At 33.5% G+C, this 14,323-nt stretch overlaps 1 protein-coding gene across 3 annotated transcripts in view; it reads left to right on the top strand.

Annotated features, from left to right (window-relative positions):
• TENM1 (teneurin transmembrane protein 1) overlaps positions 1-14,323 on the top strand; it is a gene marked incomplete at both ends in the record, with an annotated part of 585,996 nt that overhangs the window by 310,893 nt on the left and 260,780 nt on the right. For all 3 annotated transcript variants that reach the window (XM_080911093.1, XM_080911094.1, XM_080911092.1), the window contains 4 exons: positions 7,087-7,286; positions 8,569-8,779; positions 11,492-11,593; positions 13,935-14,129. In XM_080911093.1, coding sequence (XP_080767219.1) covers positions 7,087-7,286; positions 8,569-8,779; positions 11,492-11,593; positions 13,935-14,129 — 708 coding nt within the window. The remainder of the gene's footprint in view (positions 1-7,086; positions 7,287-8,568; positions 8,780-11,491; positions 11,594-13,934; positions 14,130-14,323) is intronic.

Genomic DNA, 14,323 nt, shown 5'->3' with positions numbered 1-14,323 from the left:
TTATAATATAAGCTATTCTGATAGGTTATAAAGAATTTTTATTTATGAACTTAATCTTTTATACATGTACAGTGATATATTTGCAAAGTGCAAGTTTAATTTATGGGTTTTAAACCCATATTTTCAATATTATCAACATTGTAAAGACAAAGGAGTTTTATTTAAAAGCATATAGTATTCTTTTTGATTTCTCAACTGTCTACGTGTTTATACAGATTTAAGGACTTCTTACTTCAAACCTCGGAATTAAAGGTTAATGTATGCAATTATTAGCAACAAATTTACTCATTACTATTTACTTTATTTTTGAGACAATACTACAACATTTTCTCCTTTCATTTCCTCTCTCCAAACCCTCCCATATTCCCTTCTTTGGCCTCTTTTTCCATTAATTGTTATTACGTATATATATCTACATGTATAAACATATATATTCAAATATAAATTTCTCAATTTGTTTAATATTACTATGTGTGTTTTCAGGGCTAACAATTTGGATTTTTAATTCACTTTTGAAAATGCTTACTATGTCTGGGGTTCATTTCTCTACTTCTTTCTCCTACCTTTTCTGAAAATCGATAATGCATATACAATATGTTTAATAGAAAATATAGACATTCTCTTTTGATGAAATAATAGTTACATGTGGAATGGAACTCAGTGTTAGAGTGATTTCCTTGAATGTGTAGGTCCCTAGGATCTGTGTCCAGATTAAAAACACACATAAAATTACTTCATAATATTCTATTTCAACAGGTCATATAAGAAAATTTAGACAAAGCTACACTGATAGAAAGGGTACATTTTGCTTATTCCACTTAATGTCTTTATAGTTTTAGATTGTGGGGAAAAAAGATGCATTTTACATCTCTATTTTCTCTAAGAACTAATATTCTAAAATTTTCAAAGACTTATTAATGTGAAAGTGATATCATATTCAAAATACCTTAAATATGGAACTTAAAGCATTTTGCATAAAATCTGAAAAAATATATCCTTTCAAAATGTTGAATATGCAATAGGATAAAATAAAGAATAAATATATTCTTAATGCATGGTTTTATGCATTGGAATACAATGCTTAGATACTTTTCAGGTAACTCTTAAATGCCTTTATGACATGTTTATGTTTCTGCTAATACAAATACAGTACCTTTAAATCTAACCAGTTTTGTGTGAAGGTTCTTTATAATAAACACATCTGATCTTGCCAACATCCAATTGAGTTTTGATTTTCATATATTGAACCGCCATAGCATTAAGATCTATCATAGTATATTAGGTAAGAAAAATACATGTATATGTCCAGAATATAGTTATTACCCTGCATTTTGAAAACAATTTTCATAATAATCACATTGATAGTGTTCAAGTATATGTCTAGATATTTAAAACCTTGGTTTAAGAGACACAGTCACTGAAAACCATATCCATCCTAATTTTCATACCCTATTTTCTTGCCCTCAAGGCAGCTTGGCTGTTCCTTGTTGAACAAAGCTATTTTCACTTAGTGTGCCATCCTTCAACATAGCTCCTTTGCCTTTGTTTCAAACTCAGCAGTTGATGTCTGTGTTACAACCTATAAAGAGAGTGTTTAGCTCAAACTAAATTGATGGATATTTGTAAGACTGTGATAACTACAGTTCTTCACAGTAGGATATAATTCATGACTCTATGCATTTCATTCCCCATGTGTACAAGAAAAAAGCATTCTGTTACTAAAGAGCATGCTCTTCTTGAGCCTTTTGATGTGCTTCAGGGGGAAAATGCGATTAAATGATCATTAAAACACGAACAATACAAGAGCATAGCTTATCCTTCTCTTTCTGGAAATTTGTATTTAATCAGTGTAACACTTGTTCGGTGCTATTTCATTTGCCTTTATTAATCAAGTGCAGATTTATGTTAAGTCGACATAAAATGATTAGACAGTGGAGTGGTAGGCAGGGAAAAGGTAGAAAAACAAAAGAGTAAAAGAGATTAGGGGAGGAAATCAAGATGGAGCCAGAGAAAGCAGACCTAGATCCTGGTGTCCATAATTGGCAATGAGTAGATAGGAACATTTTAAGGGATTCTATATGTCTTATCTCATATAGAATGACAGTTTGTACCTTTGTCCATTTGATGTAATCTTATGGTATGGAGGGTTTATGATTGAGAGTTTGATATATAAACCTGTATGAAAAGCAATTGGGCTATGGAATGATGTGACAGGTAGTGGAGGAAAGAAAAGTCTGAGACAGTAATTCCACGGGATAGAAGCACCAGGGCCTAGGAAGGGAATCTTGTGGAAAGTGTAGCTCGTGGACCAAGTGCCAGAGTCCATATGTTCGGCTCCAAACTAGAGCAGCATCTGAGGAATGAGACTGCAGGGGCGGGGGGGCGGGGCAGATAAGGAGATAAGCAATCCATCATTCTAATATTTACTACAACAATCAAATGCATGTTTCACAAAAAAAACCCACATAGTTTGTGTTGCTTTCTTGCATTTTTTCTGTTGTTTCCCAATCTTTTGAGTTACACCATTAAAAATAACAAAAGAATAAATTACCTTGTAATCACTGGACTGCAATTCATACCTAAGTTTGAAAGATAATAAAATGGAGGTTATTTAACAGTGTATATTGCCAACAGGAAGCTACTTCTTTTTCTGATGATTGAGGCTGCATGAGGGTAGAGGCTGTAAATTTTCTCATCTGTAAATTATGAGAATTTCTCTTCTCTAATAGCACTAGGTTAATTTCTTTTATTTAAATATGGTCTACATGTTTATTTATGTATCTTTATCTCTACTCACCTTATCTGAACTTAAACCTTGTAAAAGAGGAGACCATCATCTTGTAAAATTGCTTTCATAAATTATTGATGCATAGGTACTCTAGATGTACAGAAATGATAACAACCAGGAAACTCTGACAGTAGAACTTTGCGGTCCTCTTTGGATTTAATAAATAACATTAAAGTAGCATTATTATGTAATGACTGATGCTATACAGTGCAGAAAAAGAAGTTGTAATATTAAGTAAGGTTTCCATATAAAGGTTAATGTCCCTCAACCAGTTTTGTGCAGAGATTTAAAAATGAGTGCATTAATTAAAGACTATTCATGGCGCCCCTAAATTGTACTGCTTGACCCTAGAACATTTTGAATTGTTTTATATTTATAATATTGTTTGCATGATGAAATGGTGCATTTTAAGAAGTGATAAAATTTTCTTTGATAATGAAGATAGCTGTTGGATAAACTGAATATTAATTTGAGAGCAAAAATGCCCACATAAATATGGTCTATTAATCTCCTGCCCATTGAAGATATGCATTGGTTCTAAACCCTTAAGAGTTAATTTTACAATCCACCCTTTGGGAACCAAATTGCTCTGACTTACATAGAAGAAAAGTAACTTTCAGTGAAAAATAAAGGACTCCATTGGTCATTTATTATCTCAAAGGGTGTATTTTATTAGAAATGTCAATTCCACAAAATTATGTGTCCTGTAATACATAATTATGTTCAAAATTGCATTTGAAATCTATTATTAACAGTTAACAGCGAACATTCTTAAAATAGTTATTACTCTTGGCCTTAACACAAAAAGCAATAATGTAGGTATTTTAGGGAGTTAAAAGCTGCAAGGCATTGGCCTCTGAATAAAGTCACTGCAGGTGTGTTTCTTAATGGGCTGTTAATTTTATGTCAGGTGAACACAAAGGACAGGGACCATGTGTGTTTTTAAACTGTTTGTTATGGAGACAGAGTTGATGGATGAAAAGATAAAGATGGGATGAAATCAGGCCAAATTTAAACCTCCAGGGGAATAAATAATCCCTGCTTAAAATGGAAGCAAACCAATTCTCTTTTCTTCTTTTATATTACTTTCCTCCCCCACTACCACATGACGTAGTATACCATAGAAAGATATATTAAGCTAGCACACCAAGTAAAGTTCTGCTTGTTCAAACTAAACATCTGCCTCTCACAGACCAGATACTTCTGGGTTTCATATATTTGGCTATTAGTACTATCCAAATGATTCAAACTCACAATTATGGTGTCAGTTTAATGTTTCCTCTTTTGCCTTCACAACTATTACCATCACTTCTCAGGTACTGACGAGTGAACAATGCAACATCAGCACCACTTGGAGTCTTATAAAATGTTCCACTTCAAACATATGCCTTCAATCCTTGTGTTTGAAGATTCCTCTACTCAGTTACATTAAAATTTGACAAGCTCTGCTTTGGATTCTTCTAAATTGTTCTATCTTCCACCTACATTCTGCCTATAGTAAATTACTTTTCACATTTCTGTAGAAATGTACCTTTTCTACAGAAGCTATTTGTGCTTTACCTAAATCCAAGTGTTTGTGCCATTTCATCTGAATCAACGATCTGTACTTCCTGTGCTGTGTTTGTGTCTCCTAATTCTGTCCTACATCCTGCCTCAAGATTAGACTATCTAGTATGCCCAAAACTCGTGGATGATGGGCAATTACTATACTTCTGAGCTATACTATACCTCTTCCATCTATCAAAAATTCAAATGCTAATTGTGAAACTGTTAAATTGCTGTTACTGTATAGAGATATTAATGATCATTTCAAAAGATGCATGTTGTCAAATAAAAGTTCCGGACCATAATAAGGAATATTGCCCTTTTAGTTGTTGATCAGAGATAACATGGAGCCCCCCAAAAAACAATAAAGGCTATCACCATCAATTGTAGTTACCCAGCAGAACATGATGGTATAATCTTATTGCTAAAGTCACCATAAGCTTTGCTCATAAGATGTGGACAAATGAAACAGGTACTGACCTGGCAGTTTCCTCATTGTTTCCAATGCATCCAAAAGATGATATATAGTCTACTGGGAGAGAAAAATTATGTCTTACCAGCCATCACCCTATGAGCCAGAATAGTGACAAGCCCAGCAATATATGCCAGTGGGAACAATAGTGGCAAGAATTCAATTGGCAGGGGCAATCAACTATTTTGTGATTTTACTTAAGGCCCATTCCCAAACAGGAAAAAGATGACTGGCATTATAAATCTGACCAAGAGCCAAAGATGATGAGCTCATAGGCACATCAGTGAATCTACTAGCATTATTTTACTAAAGGGACATAGTATCACAAAATTCCATCTAAATATGTACTCCAACACTTAAAGTTTAGTGTAAATGTGACTCTCGGGCTTCATCAGAGGCTCATCTCTGCACGGTAGGCAATAGTGAACACAGAAATTCACAACTGGTCAAAACACAAAGAACAAATGTCTATGATATACTCATCCATGAGGAAACCACCTGAATCACGTTTCTCCCTTAAAAAGCTCAGGGAATATCAGGGGAGATAGGGCAGAAAGATTGTAAGAGTCAAAGTTTGGGGATTCCAGTGATCAAACGGTGTTCTTATGGACACGCAGAACTTAAGTACTCATGACCTCACAGCGGCTGTGGTTGCCTGCCCATCCTCAGCACAAAGTCAACCCAATCTTTTCAGTGTGGAGAGGAAGAGGCTCAAAAACCTCCATCTTTAGTTGAGGAGTTAGTAACAGGTCATGGCTTCTGGTGTAGGTTATGCATTTCCGAATCAGTTGTCTTCAATGGTTTGATCCCTGGTAGGATAAGCGTGCTCTGCTGGTAGGTCCACAAAATCTTGTAAATTTTCAGGGCTGACCATTTGTTATTGGAAAGCCAGTTAGTATTCTCTTTCCTGGAAAAGACTATTTCTCTCACTCTCAATAGTCCTTAATTGCCTATATTGTGTGTGTGTGTGTGTGTGTGTGTGTGTGTGTGTGTGTGTGTAGTTAGTTGAGCTCTCATGGACTTTCTCCCATCTACAATATCATGTCTATTGTTGGGCAACCTTGTCCAATCTCATGTTTAGGTAGTCAAGTTGGTGAGACTTTAATGGTGTAACCTCTATTATTACTAAGAGACACAATCTCACAGAAAACCCCCTAATCCTCTACCTCTGAGAATCACTCTGCACCCTCTTCTGCAATGTTCTCTGTTACATTATCTTTGCCACTTGTTAAGAGCATGGCTAACTCAAATAAATATTTTATTTAAATTATATATGCATATTTATGTAAAGAATTATATATATGATAGGTTTCTTTTGATAAATAGTTAATATGATTCCATGTGGTTTTTTTTTCAGATATTCTTACTGTTCTAAATGTTAACTTTACTAATCAAATCCTTTTGACTGGTTCTAAAGACAATATAAACAATGTGTCATTCTTTCTTTTAGACTCTACTTAGAACTCTTCTTCATTATATATGCATATCCCACAGCCTTAAGATCACAATTTCATAGCACTGTTTTAGTGCAAGCTTCTTCTAAGGCTTATGTTTAATGCTACATCCCATAATCACCATTTTATAACTCATCTGCAATTTTATTAAATAATTATATATTGATAATTCATGCACGTGTGTTTCTGTGTGTGTGTGTGTAAAATCTTTACATACATTCACATAATTATCTAGATACTGAGGATAAGAAATGAACAGTGCAGCTCTACTTCTTGTTCTCAAAATGTTTATTTTATATGATAGAAAAATAGGCAATATGTAACACATACATAAAATATCCAATGTGTTGTGTAGTAATTACTACAAGAAAATAAAAGGCAATAAAGAACATAAAAAGGGGGATTACAAATATAAACCAAAACGTCTTATTCTTTTGAATATTCATAGCATTTTTTTCTTTACAGTGTGGCTACTTTCATATTTGTCTCATTTATTCAGTGATTTTCAAAACTCGAGACCTACAGCTGCATCTTACTTCTGATTCTAATTCCTGCAACTATCAAGAGAATAAGTGTTCAGTAAATACTTAAAAGTAATCATGCTAAACAAAATAAATGTAACAGGAGTTACAGAGAGTAATTGGCATAATGGTTGGTCAGAGAAGGCCTGTTAGAAGATATTTAATATGAGCAATACCTTGAAAGATGCAGGGAGAAATAAAAAAGCTGTCTAAGTTGTTCTAATACATTTGTTCTTGAAAGGCTAAAGAGCATTCCTTTATCAATTAAGATTAATTGTATGTATGATTGTCTTTTTTTTAAACCAGTGTTTCAGAAGGGACGAGCAATTGACACTGGAGAAGTTGACATTGGAGCACAGGTCATGCAGACCATTCCGCCTGGCCTATTCTGGCGTTTCCAGATTACTATCCACCATCCTATATATCTGAAATTCAATATTTCTTTAGCCAAGGACTCTCTGCTGGGAATTTATGGCAGAAGAAACATTCCACCTACACACACTCAGGTATTTGATATAATAGGTATTTTCTTAAATCCTTTTAGAGGGTACTATATCAAGCACTTCACACTTCAGATGTTGTGATTTGTGAATACTGTAGGATTAAAAAATGAAGGCAAAAAATGTCTGTAACCAAAGTATCTAAACTAATCACACTTTAATGAAAACACAGCAACTAGAAACAAAGAAAAGCATTTAGGAAAACACAGTCAGAAAAGATAGCTTAAGGAAGCATTCTTTTAACTTGATCTCTGTATCTTCCCCATTGCTTTTGTATATTGTTTTTACTATTGCAGGTTATATCTTACATACAGAATTTTTCTATAAGCAATAATTCACAAAATTTAAATATATAAAAGTTCTTCAGTTTCCATAGTCTATTTATAAACAGATACCATATTTCAAGTGTTTTTCTTGAGCTTATTTTTCTGCACTAATCTATTAGTAGCATTGCTCTATCCAAGATGTAATTTAAAAGAATTAAACACTCACTCTACCCTTCCCCCAACAATGATATCTAGAATCAAAATTTTATCTTTTGGTCAAGTCAAGAACAGTCAAAATGCAATTCAAACATGAATCACAAAATATAGGAACTTGTAAAACAATATGTTTCCCAAATGATTGGAGAGGGAAGCTACACTTTGAATATATAAATACATACCCACAAAGGTATTAAGTTGTAATAGATGCTGTCATTTATAGTTTTTATTTATTTGTTTTTTAAAGCTGGAAAAGCTTTTAAATTTGTTGACAAGGTCACATTTCTGAGCAGAATATGCTATCAAGTATCTTCTCTTAGACATATACTTTGTTCAAGTCAGGACCTTATACATAATACTCAAAATTGTTTCTATTTCTTGAGATTTTACTTTTACACAATTTTTTGAGACTTCATTACTTTATTACAATTTCTCATTCTTCTTGAGATTTTTATGCATGTATACAATGAAAAATACTTTACCTGCTTCCCATTTTATTCTAATGTACAAATTCTATTGTACTCCCTCTACATGGTTCTCTCACATTTCTTCTTCTTTATTTTTATTGGAAATTCTCTTTATTTTTAACAGCCTGAAACTTAGTTCCCAACATTTGTAAGTATAGTGAAACTAGAAAATTCCTTTTACTTCAAATATACTTAATAACTGGTAACTTTCTTTTGCATTTTTTGCCAACTATCTAAGCAAAGAAATACATATAAGTCAGTGAGAATTAAACATATAATAGTTATATGTCCAGAAATACAAAGTAGTTCAAGTTCATGTTTGTGTCTGTATATTTCCAGTTTGATTTTGTGAAGTTAATGGATGGCAAGCAACTGGTCAAACAGGACTCTAAAAGCTCGGATGACATCCAACACTCCCCAAGGAATCTGATCTTAACATCACTTCAGGAGACAGGTTTCATAGAGTATATGGACCAAGGACCTTGGTATCTGGCATTTTACAATGATGGAAAAAAGATGGAGCAAGTATTTGTGCTAACTACAGCAATTGGTAAGCTGCCGTGACTGTTGTTTGAATTCACAGTATAGCTCTAGAGAGTCAAACATGGTTAAAGTATTTGGTTACTCACATACTGTTCCTTCTACCTTAAAGTCATAATTCAATAAATGTCACTACAAGTAACATTTCATTTTTTGTTTTCATTGATGTTAAAACATTGGTTGAGATTTCCGTAAAGATTGCCAGTATTTGTTGATATTCTAAGATACTTGTCATGAAGCCCTTCATATGTTCGTAACAAAAAAAAAAAAAAATACTCCCTGGATAATATTGTTTAAAAGGCTAGATGGACGAACAACTTTACAGAGAGAAACTTACAAGCAAAAATATCTCTGTTAAACCCAGCCAACATGCTTGCCCCTGTGCCAATGGCATAAGATATAGGTTTGTGAGTTTAAGGCCAATATGAGATTAAAAGGAAATTCAAAGCCAATCTTGGCAAACGAGTCAGTACCTATCTTAAAATACAAAATATATTAGCTGGTGTACCCTGGTGACAGAACAATTACCTAACATGTATGATTCCTAAGGTTCCATCCCCAAAGAGATAATGGGACATAGAAAATAAAGGCCTTGTTAATTGGTTTGATTATAAAATAAGAGCAGATAAATACCTCTCAAAATAGAAAGACTGGCATCAATACAATTCTTTAGAACAATTGATTCTTAAACCTCTAAGGCTTCAAAATACAAATTAAGAATAATTCGAGAAGAAACACACCCCCCAACCCTTTGTATGAATAAAGCTAAGCTCTTTAGCAATTTGGGGAGTCCTCAGGGTAAACAACTTGTAGGCACAGCATTGTAGTACTTGAATTTTCACAAAAGGCAACTCTTTTGAAAGAAGAGAAAATCTTTTACAGCTGTCAGTTCTCTACCCAACTCTACTTTATCCTTTAGTTAACCTGTTCAGCCATATGCTTAGGAAGATGTGTTGACTGTTAATAAATAGACCATCTGCTCTTGATAACAATTATGTTCTATTTTGACTTGATGCTGAGGACCTTGAAAGAGTAAAAAACAGTATACTAGCCAGAAGACTATTTTTCTTCCTCTAAAGAAAAACAATAAAAAATCATACTGAGACAAACTTTGTTGATCTTACATCTCCAAACTATATAACATTCTTATTAAAATTTAAAATATATACATTTTCATTCACATCATTATTTTGTCACTAAGAATGTATCCTTACAAGTCACTGCAGTGAAAAAAATCAAAACACAATTTTGATATGATTGCTATTAAATTATAACAGACTAATTTAGAGAAATTAGAAAATATAAAATGTTTGTGAATATTTTCTCTCTTCTTTGTCACCAAATCCCTTAGTGACAGATTAGGGAGATTCAGACTGAAGTCCAATTTTGGTGTTACAGGTGTTGCACAATGATTCTACTGATTCAAGGAACTAAAGGGCCACAGTTATAAAATGCATTTCTCAACCTTTCTTATAACCACTCAATCTCCTTCAGGCAGAGATACCTCCTAGAATCTATCTTCTTTATTAGATTTTTTTTCTAAGTGAAGGAAGGCTTTTTAATTTAAAAACAAAAACAACAAAAAAAAACCTAGTGAAATGATTTTACTAGACCAGAATTAGGAAGCAAACAAGTGAGGGAGGGAGGGAGGGAAGAAGGAAGGAAGGAACAAAAAAAGGAAATGAAATCTCTAAGATCAAAATTGTTAAGTATAGAATTTTTATTATTTAAAGTAATATTTAATTTTAAATGTATTTTGATCATATTATTACCCTCCTTCCAAATTCCCCTTCACTATGCACATAACTTTAGTTTCTTTCTTAAAAATCTAAACAATAATCCAATACAACAAACACAGAGACATATCTCACCAAGAGCAGCACATTGAACACCTGATCCTTTATAGATCCATAAGCTAAGCACTATTATACTCAAAATAATTATAAACTATAAATCTAAATTTATCTTCCAACAGTGACATTTGCAAAACAGTTGTTTTTCAGAGAATTTATATAAATTTTTCTAACTTATTTACTGCACAACTTCATAGGCATCCTCAAAACTGTTCTTCATTCCCATGAAAACTATTCTGTAAGAAGAGATTTAAAAGAAATAAGTGGTAGGGAATTTACAGTCAAGAAGGCATTTCTCAACAAAATACTTTTAGGTTCGAATGCTTTTAGTGGTGGTGAATTTAATATGAACACTTACTTTAAAAGCACTCCATTGTCACTTATTAATGAAAGTAGACTACTGATTATCATATTTAACCTGTCAAGATAGTATATTAAATAGTCTACATTCTAGAGAAGAAACTTTATTTGCTATAGCATAAGTATGAAAAATAAACAGTAATCTTTGTCTTCTTGGGTACATTTTAAAATCTGCTTTGCTTTTAAGAGATGCCTTATAATACCTCTACCATTTCAGCTTTATCACAAATGCCTCTTAAGAATAAAATTTATGTTGACCCTTTATCTACTTTAGAGATGAGTTGGTTTTTGATCTCTTTAAAAGTCAATTCACCAAATTGAGAACTATGTTTAATAATCTACTGTATATGATACCATGAACAAATCTTTGCCATGTATTTTTAACAATAAGAGCTTTACAGACAGCAGAGGACAAGATTAGTATAGACAAGGAATTACTGAAACTTTTTAAACAACATGGCTCTTTCCTGGATATGGGTTTACTTTTTTCCCTTATTTTCTATTAATAGAAATAATGGATGACTGTTCAACCAATTGTAATGGAAATGGAGAGTGTATCTCTGGGCATTGTCATTGTTTCCCAGGATTCCTTGGACCGGACTGCGCTAGAGGTAAAGTTGTTCTGTGATTGTGATTGTTTTAGAGAAGTGATTCACTTTCCTAATGTTGTTACTCTTTAATATAGTTTCTAATGTTGTAATGAACCCCAACCATATAATTATTTCATAGCTACAATTTTGCTAAATCTGTAAATCATACCATAAATATTTGTATTTTCCAATGGTCTTAGACAATCCCTGTGAAAGGGTCATTGGATTCCAAAAGGAGCCATAACCCGCAGGCTAAGAACCTAGAGAAATTCCATTGGAAAACTCAACATTATGAGCAACAGTGGCAATAGAAACAATAGTCATATAAGCGATGCCAGCAGTGCTTGCCAACAATTGTTACCAAATTTGAGCACTTCATATGCCAGCTGTATTCTAAACACTTCCTATTGCCTCTTTTAATTCCTCCTTCCTACAGTGTTGCTACAGATTAGGTCTGCTATTACCACTACTTTATAAACAAAGAAAACAAAGGGGATGATTAAGAAATAGAAGTGCCAGCTGAAATTCGAACCCATATCATCTGAGCCAACTACAACATACTGCTTACATTTCTTGTGTAAAGTAATTCATAGTGGTCTGAGTTTAAAAGAAGTCAAAGTCAGAATTTGGAAGTAGCACCATGTAGATAAATTTTGATCCAGCAACATGACTGCTCTGGCAAGAGATCAACATCCAAAGACCTTCTAGCTCCATAAGTTCTAGCGTGAATATAGACATGCACTTAGTACTTACCTTTAATCCCAAACAATGAAGCTAAAATTAGTTTGTAGAAGGAGGCAGCCATGTAGAAAGTGACTTCTAATCAAGGGGCAGACATAGTGATGAATCTGAGAAATATCTAAAAGCATGAGCCAGAAATAGGACATGTCAAACTCCCATAAAGGACAGAAAAAGAGGCTCCTTAAGGGCAAGACAGAGTGACTCAGAAAAGGAGGGCAGCTCAGTGAGTATTCTTTAGCTGACTTCAGTTCAGAGGGCAGTTCTGCTGAATTCAGTTCAGTGCAGTTTGATGAAATTCAGTTGAATACAGTTGAATCCAGTTGAGTTCATGCAATTCCATTCTGTTTAGTTCAGTTCATGCAATCAGCATAGACAGGGCAGTCAGAGAAGTCCAGTTCATGGAATTCAGAGGCAGCAATTCAGTGAGAAGCTAGTTTGAATAAGTCAGCTTGGAGATGAGTTTTGAGCCAGACAGCTGAGTTGAATCAGCCAGGCAGAGTTCAGAAAGAACTAGAAAGGGTGACCTTATCCAGCTGTAAGCCTCCAAGCTGACAATTGCATCTGGCAAATAAAATTTACTTTTATACCATTATAGCTGGAAGTGGTAATGAATCACTAAGTGGATATATAGTTTAAAAAGTAAAAAAATTGAAATTCAAAATTAAACTCGAAATCTTTATTGTTTCATGAACTTGAACATAGTTTAATTAATTCTTGAAAATCTGTAGATAAATTGGACCGTTCTTCCCTTTAGAATTGAAGTTATTATTTTACAGATGCTTCCTATTCATTTTCAACGTAGTTTTAAAGTTTCTGGTCTGCTAAGTTAATCTTTGGTTTCATAGGGGAAAAAAAAAACTCTGTTCATTTACATTAAATTTCATTCCACAGAGAATTTTAAAGCAGTTGGTAGGTTTCTTGTACAGTAACAGATCTTATGAAATGGAGGATAAGGGTTTTATATCTTTAAAAAAGACATATAAGAAAAACAGAAGACATGGGTACTACAATCAAAAACCTCATAGATTTAAAATGAATGCACATAGTAACAAAACAGAATAAGAATTATAATAAAAGTCTATAGAAGGGAATGTCCACTGAAAATCTGTTTGTACAGGCTTTATGAAATTTTTTTCATATGAATAATCTATTTATTATATTTTAATGTATATTTTGCTGAGAGAGAGGGAGGGAGGAAGGGGGAGGAAAGGAGGGAGGGAGGGAGAGAGAGAGAGAGAGAGAGAGAGAGAGAGAGAGAGAGAGAGAGAGAGAGAGAATTTGAGGAAATAAAAGCCATTAAATAGACAAAACCCTAAGTAAAAAATAGTAGCTGTGATAATAGTAGCAATGATAATAATTTGGCATTGTGATAGGATCAAAAGCAAATATATACTCTCCACATAGGAAATATTTACAATTTATCTTTAGCCAAGTTCTATAAGAGGAAAATTTTGTCTGTAATCATGATCTTGGGCCTATTTAATAAATAATAAGACAAATAAAGAATGAGACAAAACTATTACTTTTTGCCAGAAATTATATACTAGAAACAATATAGAGTTATTCCTGAAGATTTTCCAAAGGATTATAAAAACACTACAACTTATTTGCTAACCTTTAGATTCATGCCCTGTGCTGTGTGGCGGTAATGGAGAATATGAAAAAGGACACTGTGTCTGCAGAAATGGCTGGAAAGGGCCTGAGTGTGATGTTCCAGAAGAACAGTGCATTGACCCAACCTGCTTTGGCCATGGTACCTGCATCATGGGAGTTTGCATCTGTGTTCCAGGATACAAAGGAGAAATTTGTGAGGAAGGTCAGAGTCCCATTTTAATACATTGCTTCAGGCTTTTCTCTCACTGGATTTCTCATAGTTTCATTCTATAGTACTAGTAGAAAAACAAGCAGTCATTGCAAATAATGGATGTTCAACATGCCTTGGTACAAAGAGCAAAGGTTTGAGGTCAGGGAAAATCATGTCTCTTCTGACAGTCTTGTGAAACGCATGAT

Source organism: Micromys minutus (genome assembly GCF_963924665.1).
Source record: "Micromys minutus genome assembly, chromosome: X".
Lineage (NCBI taxonomy): Eukaryota > Metazoa > Chordata > Mammalia > Rodentia > Muridae > Micromys > Micromys minutus.
Note: the sequence above shows the minus strand (reverse complement) of the source record. Positions and strands in the feature narration are given on the sequence as shown.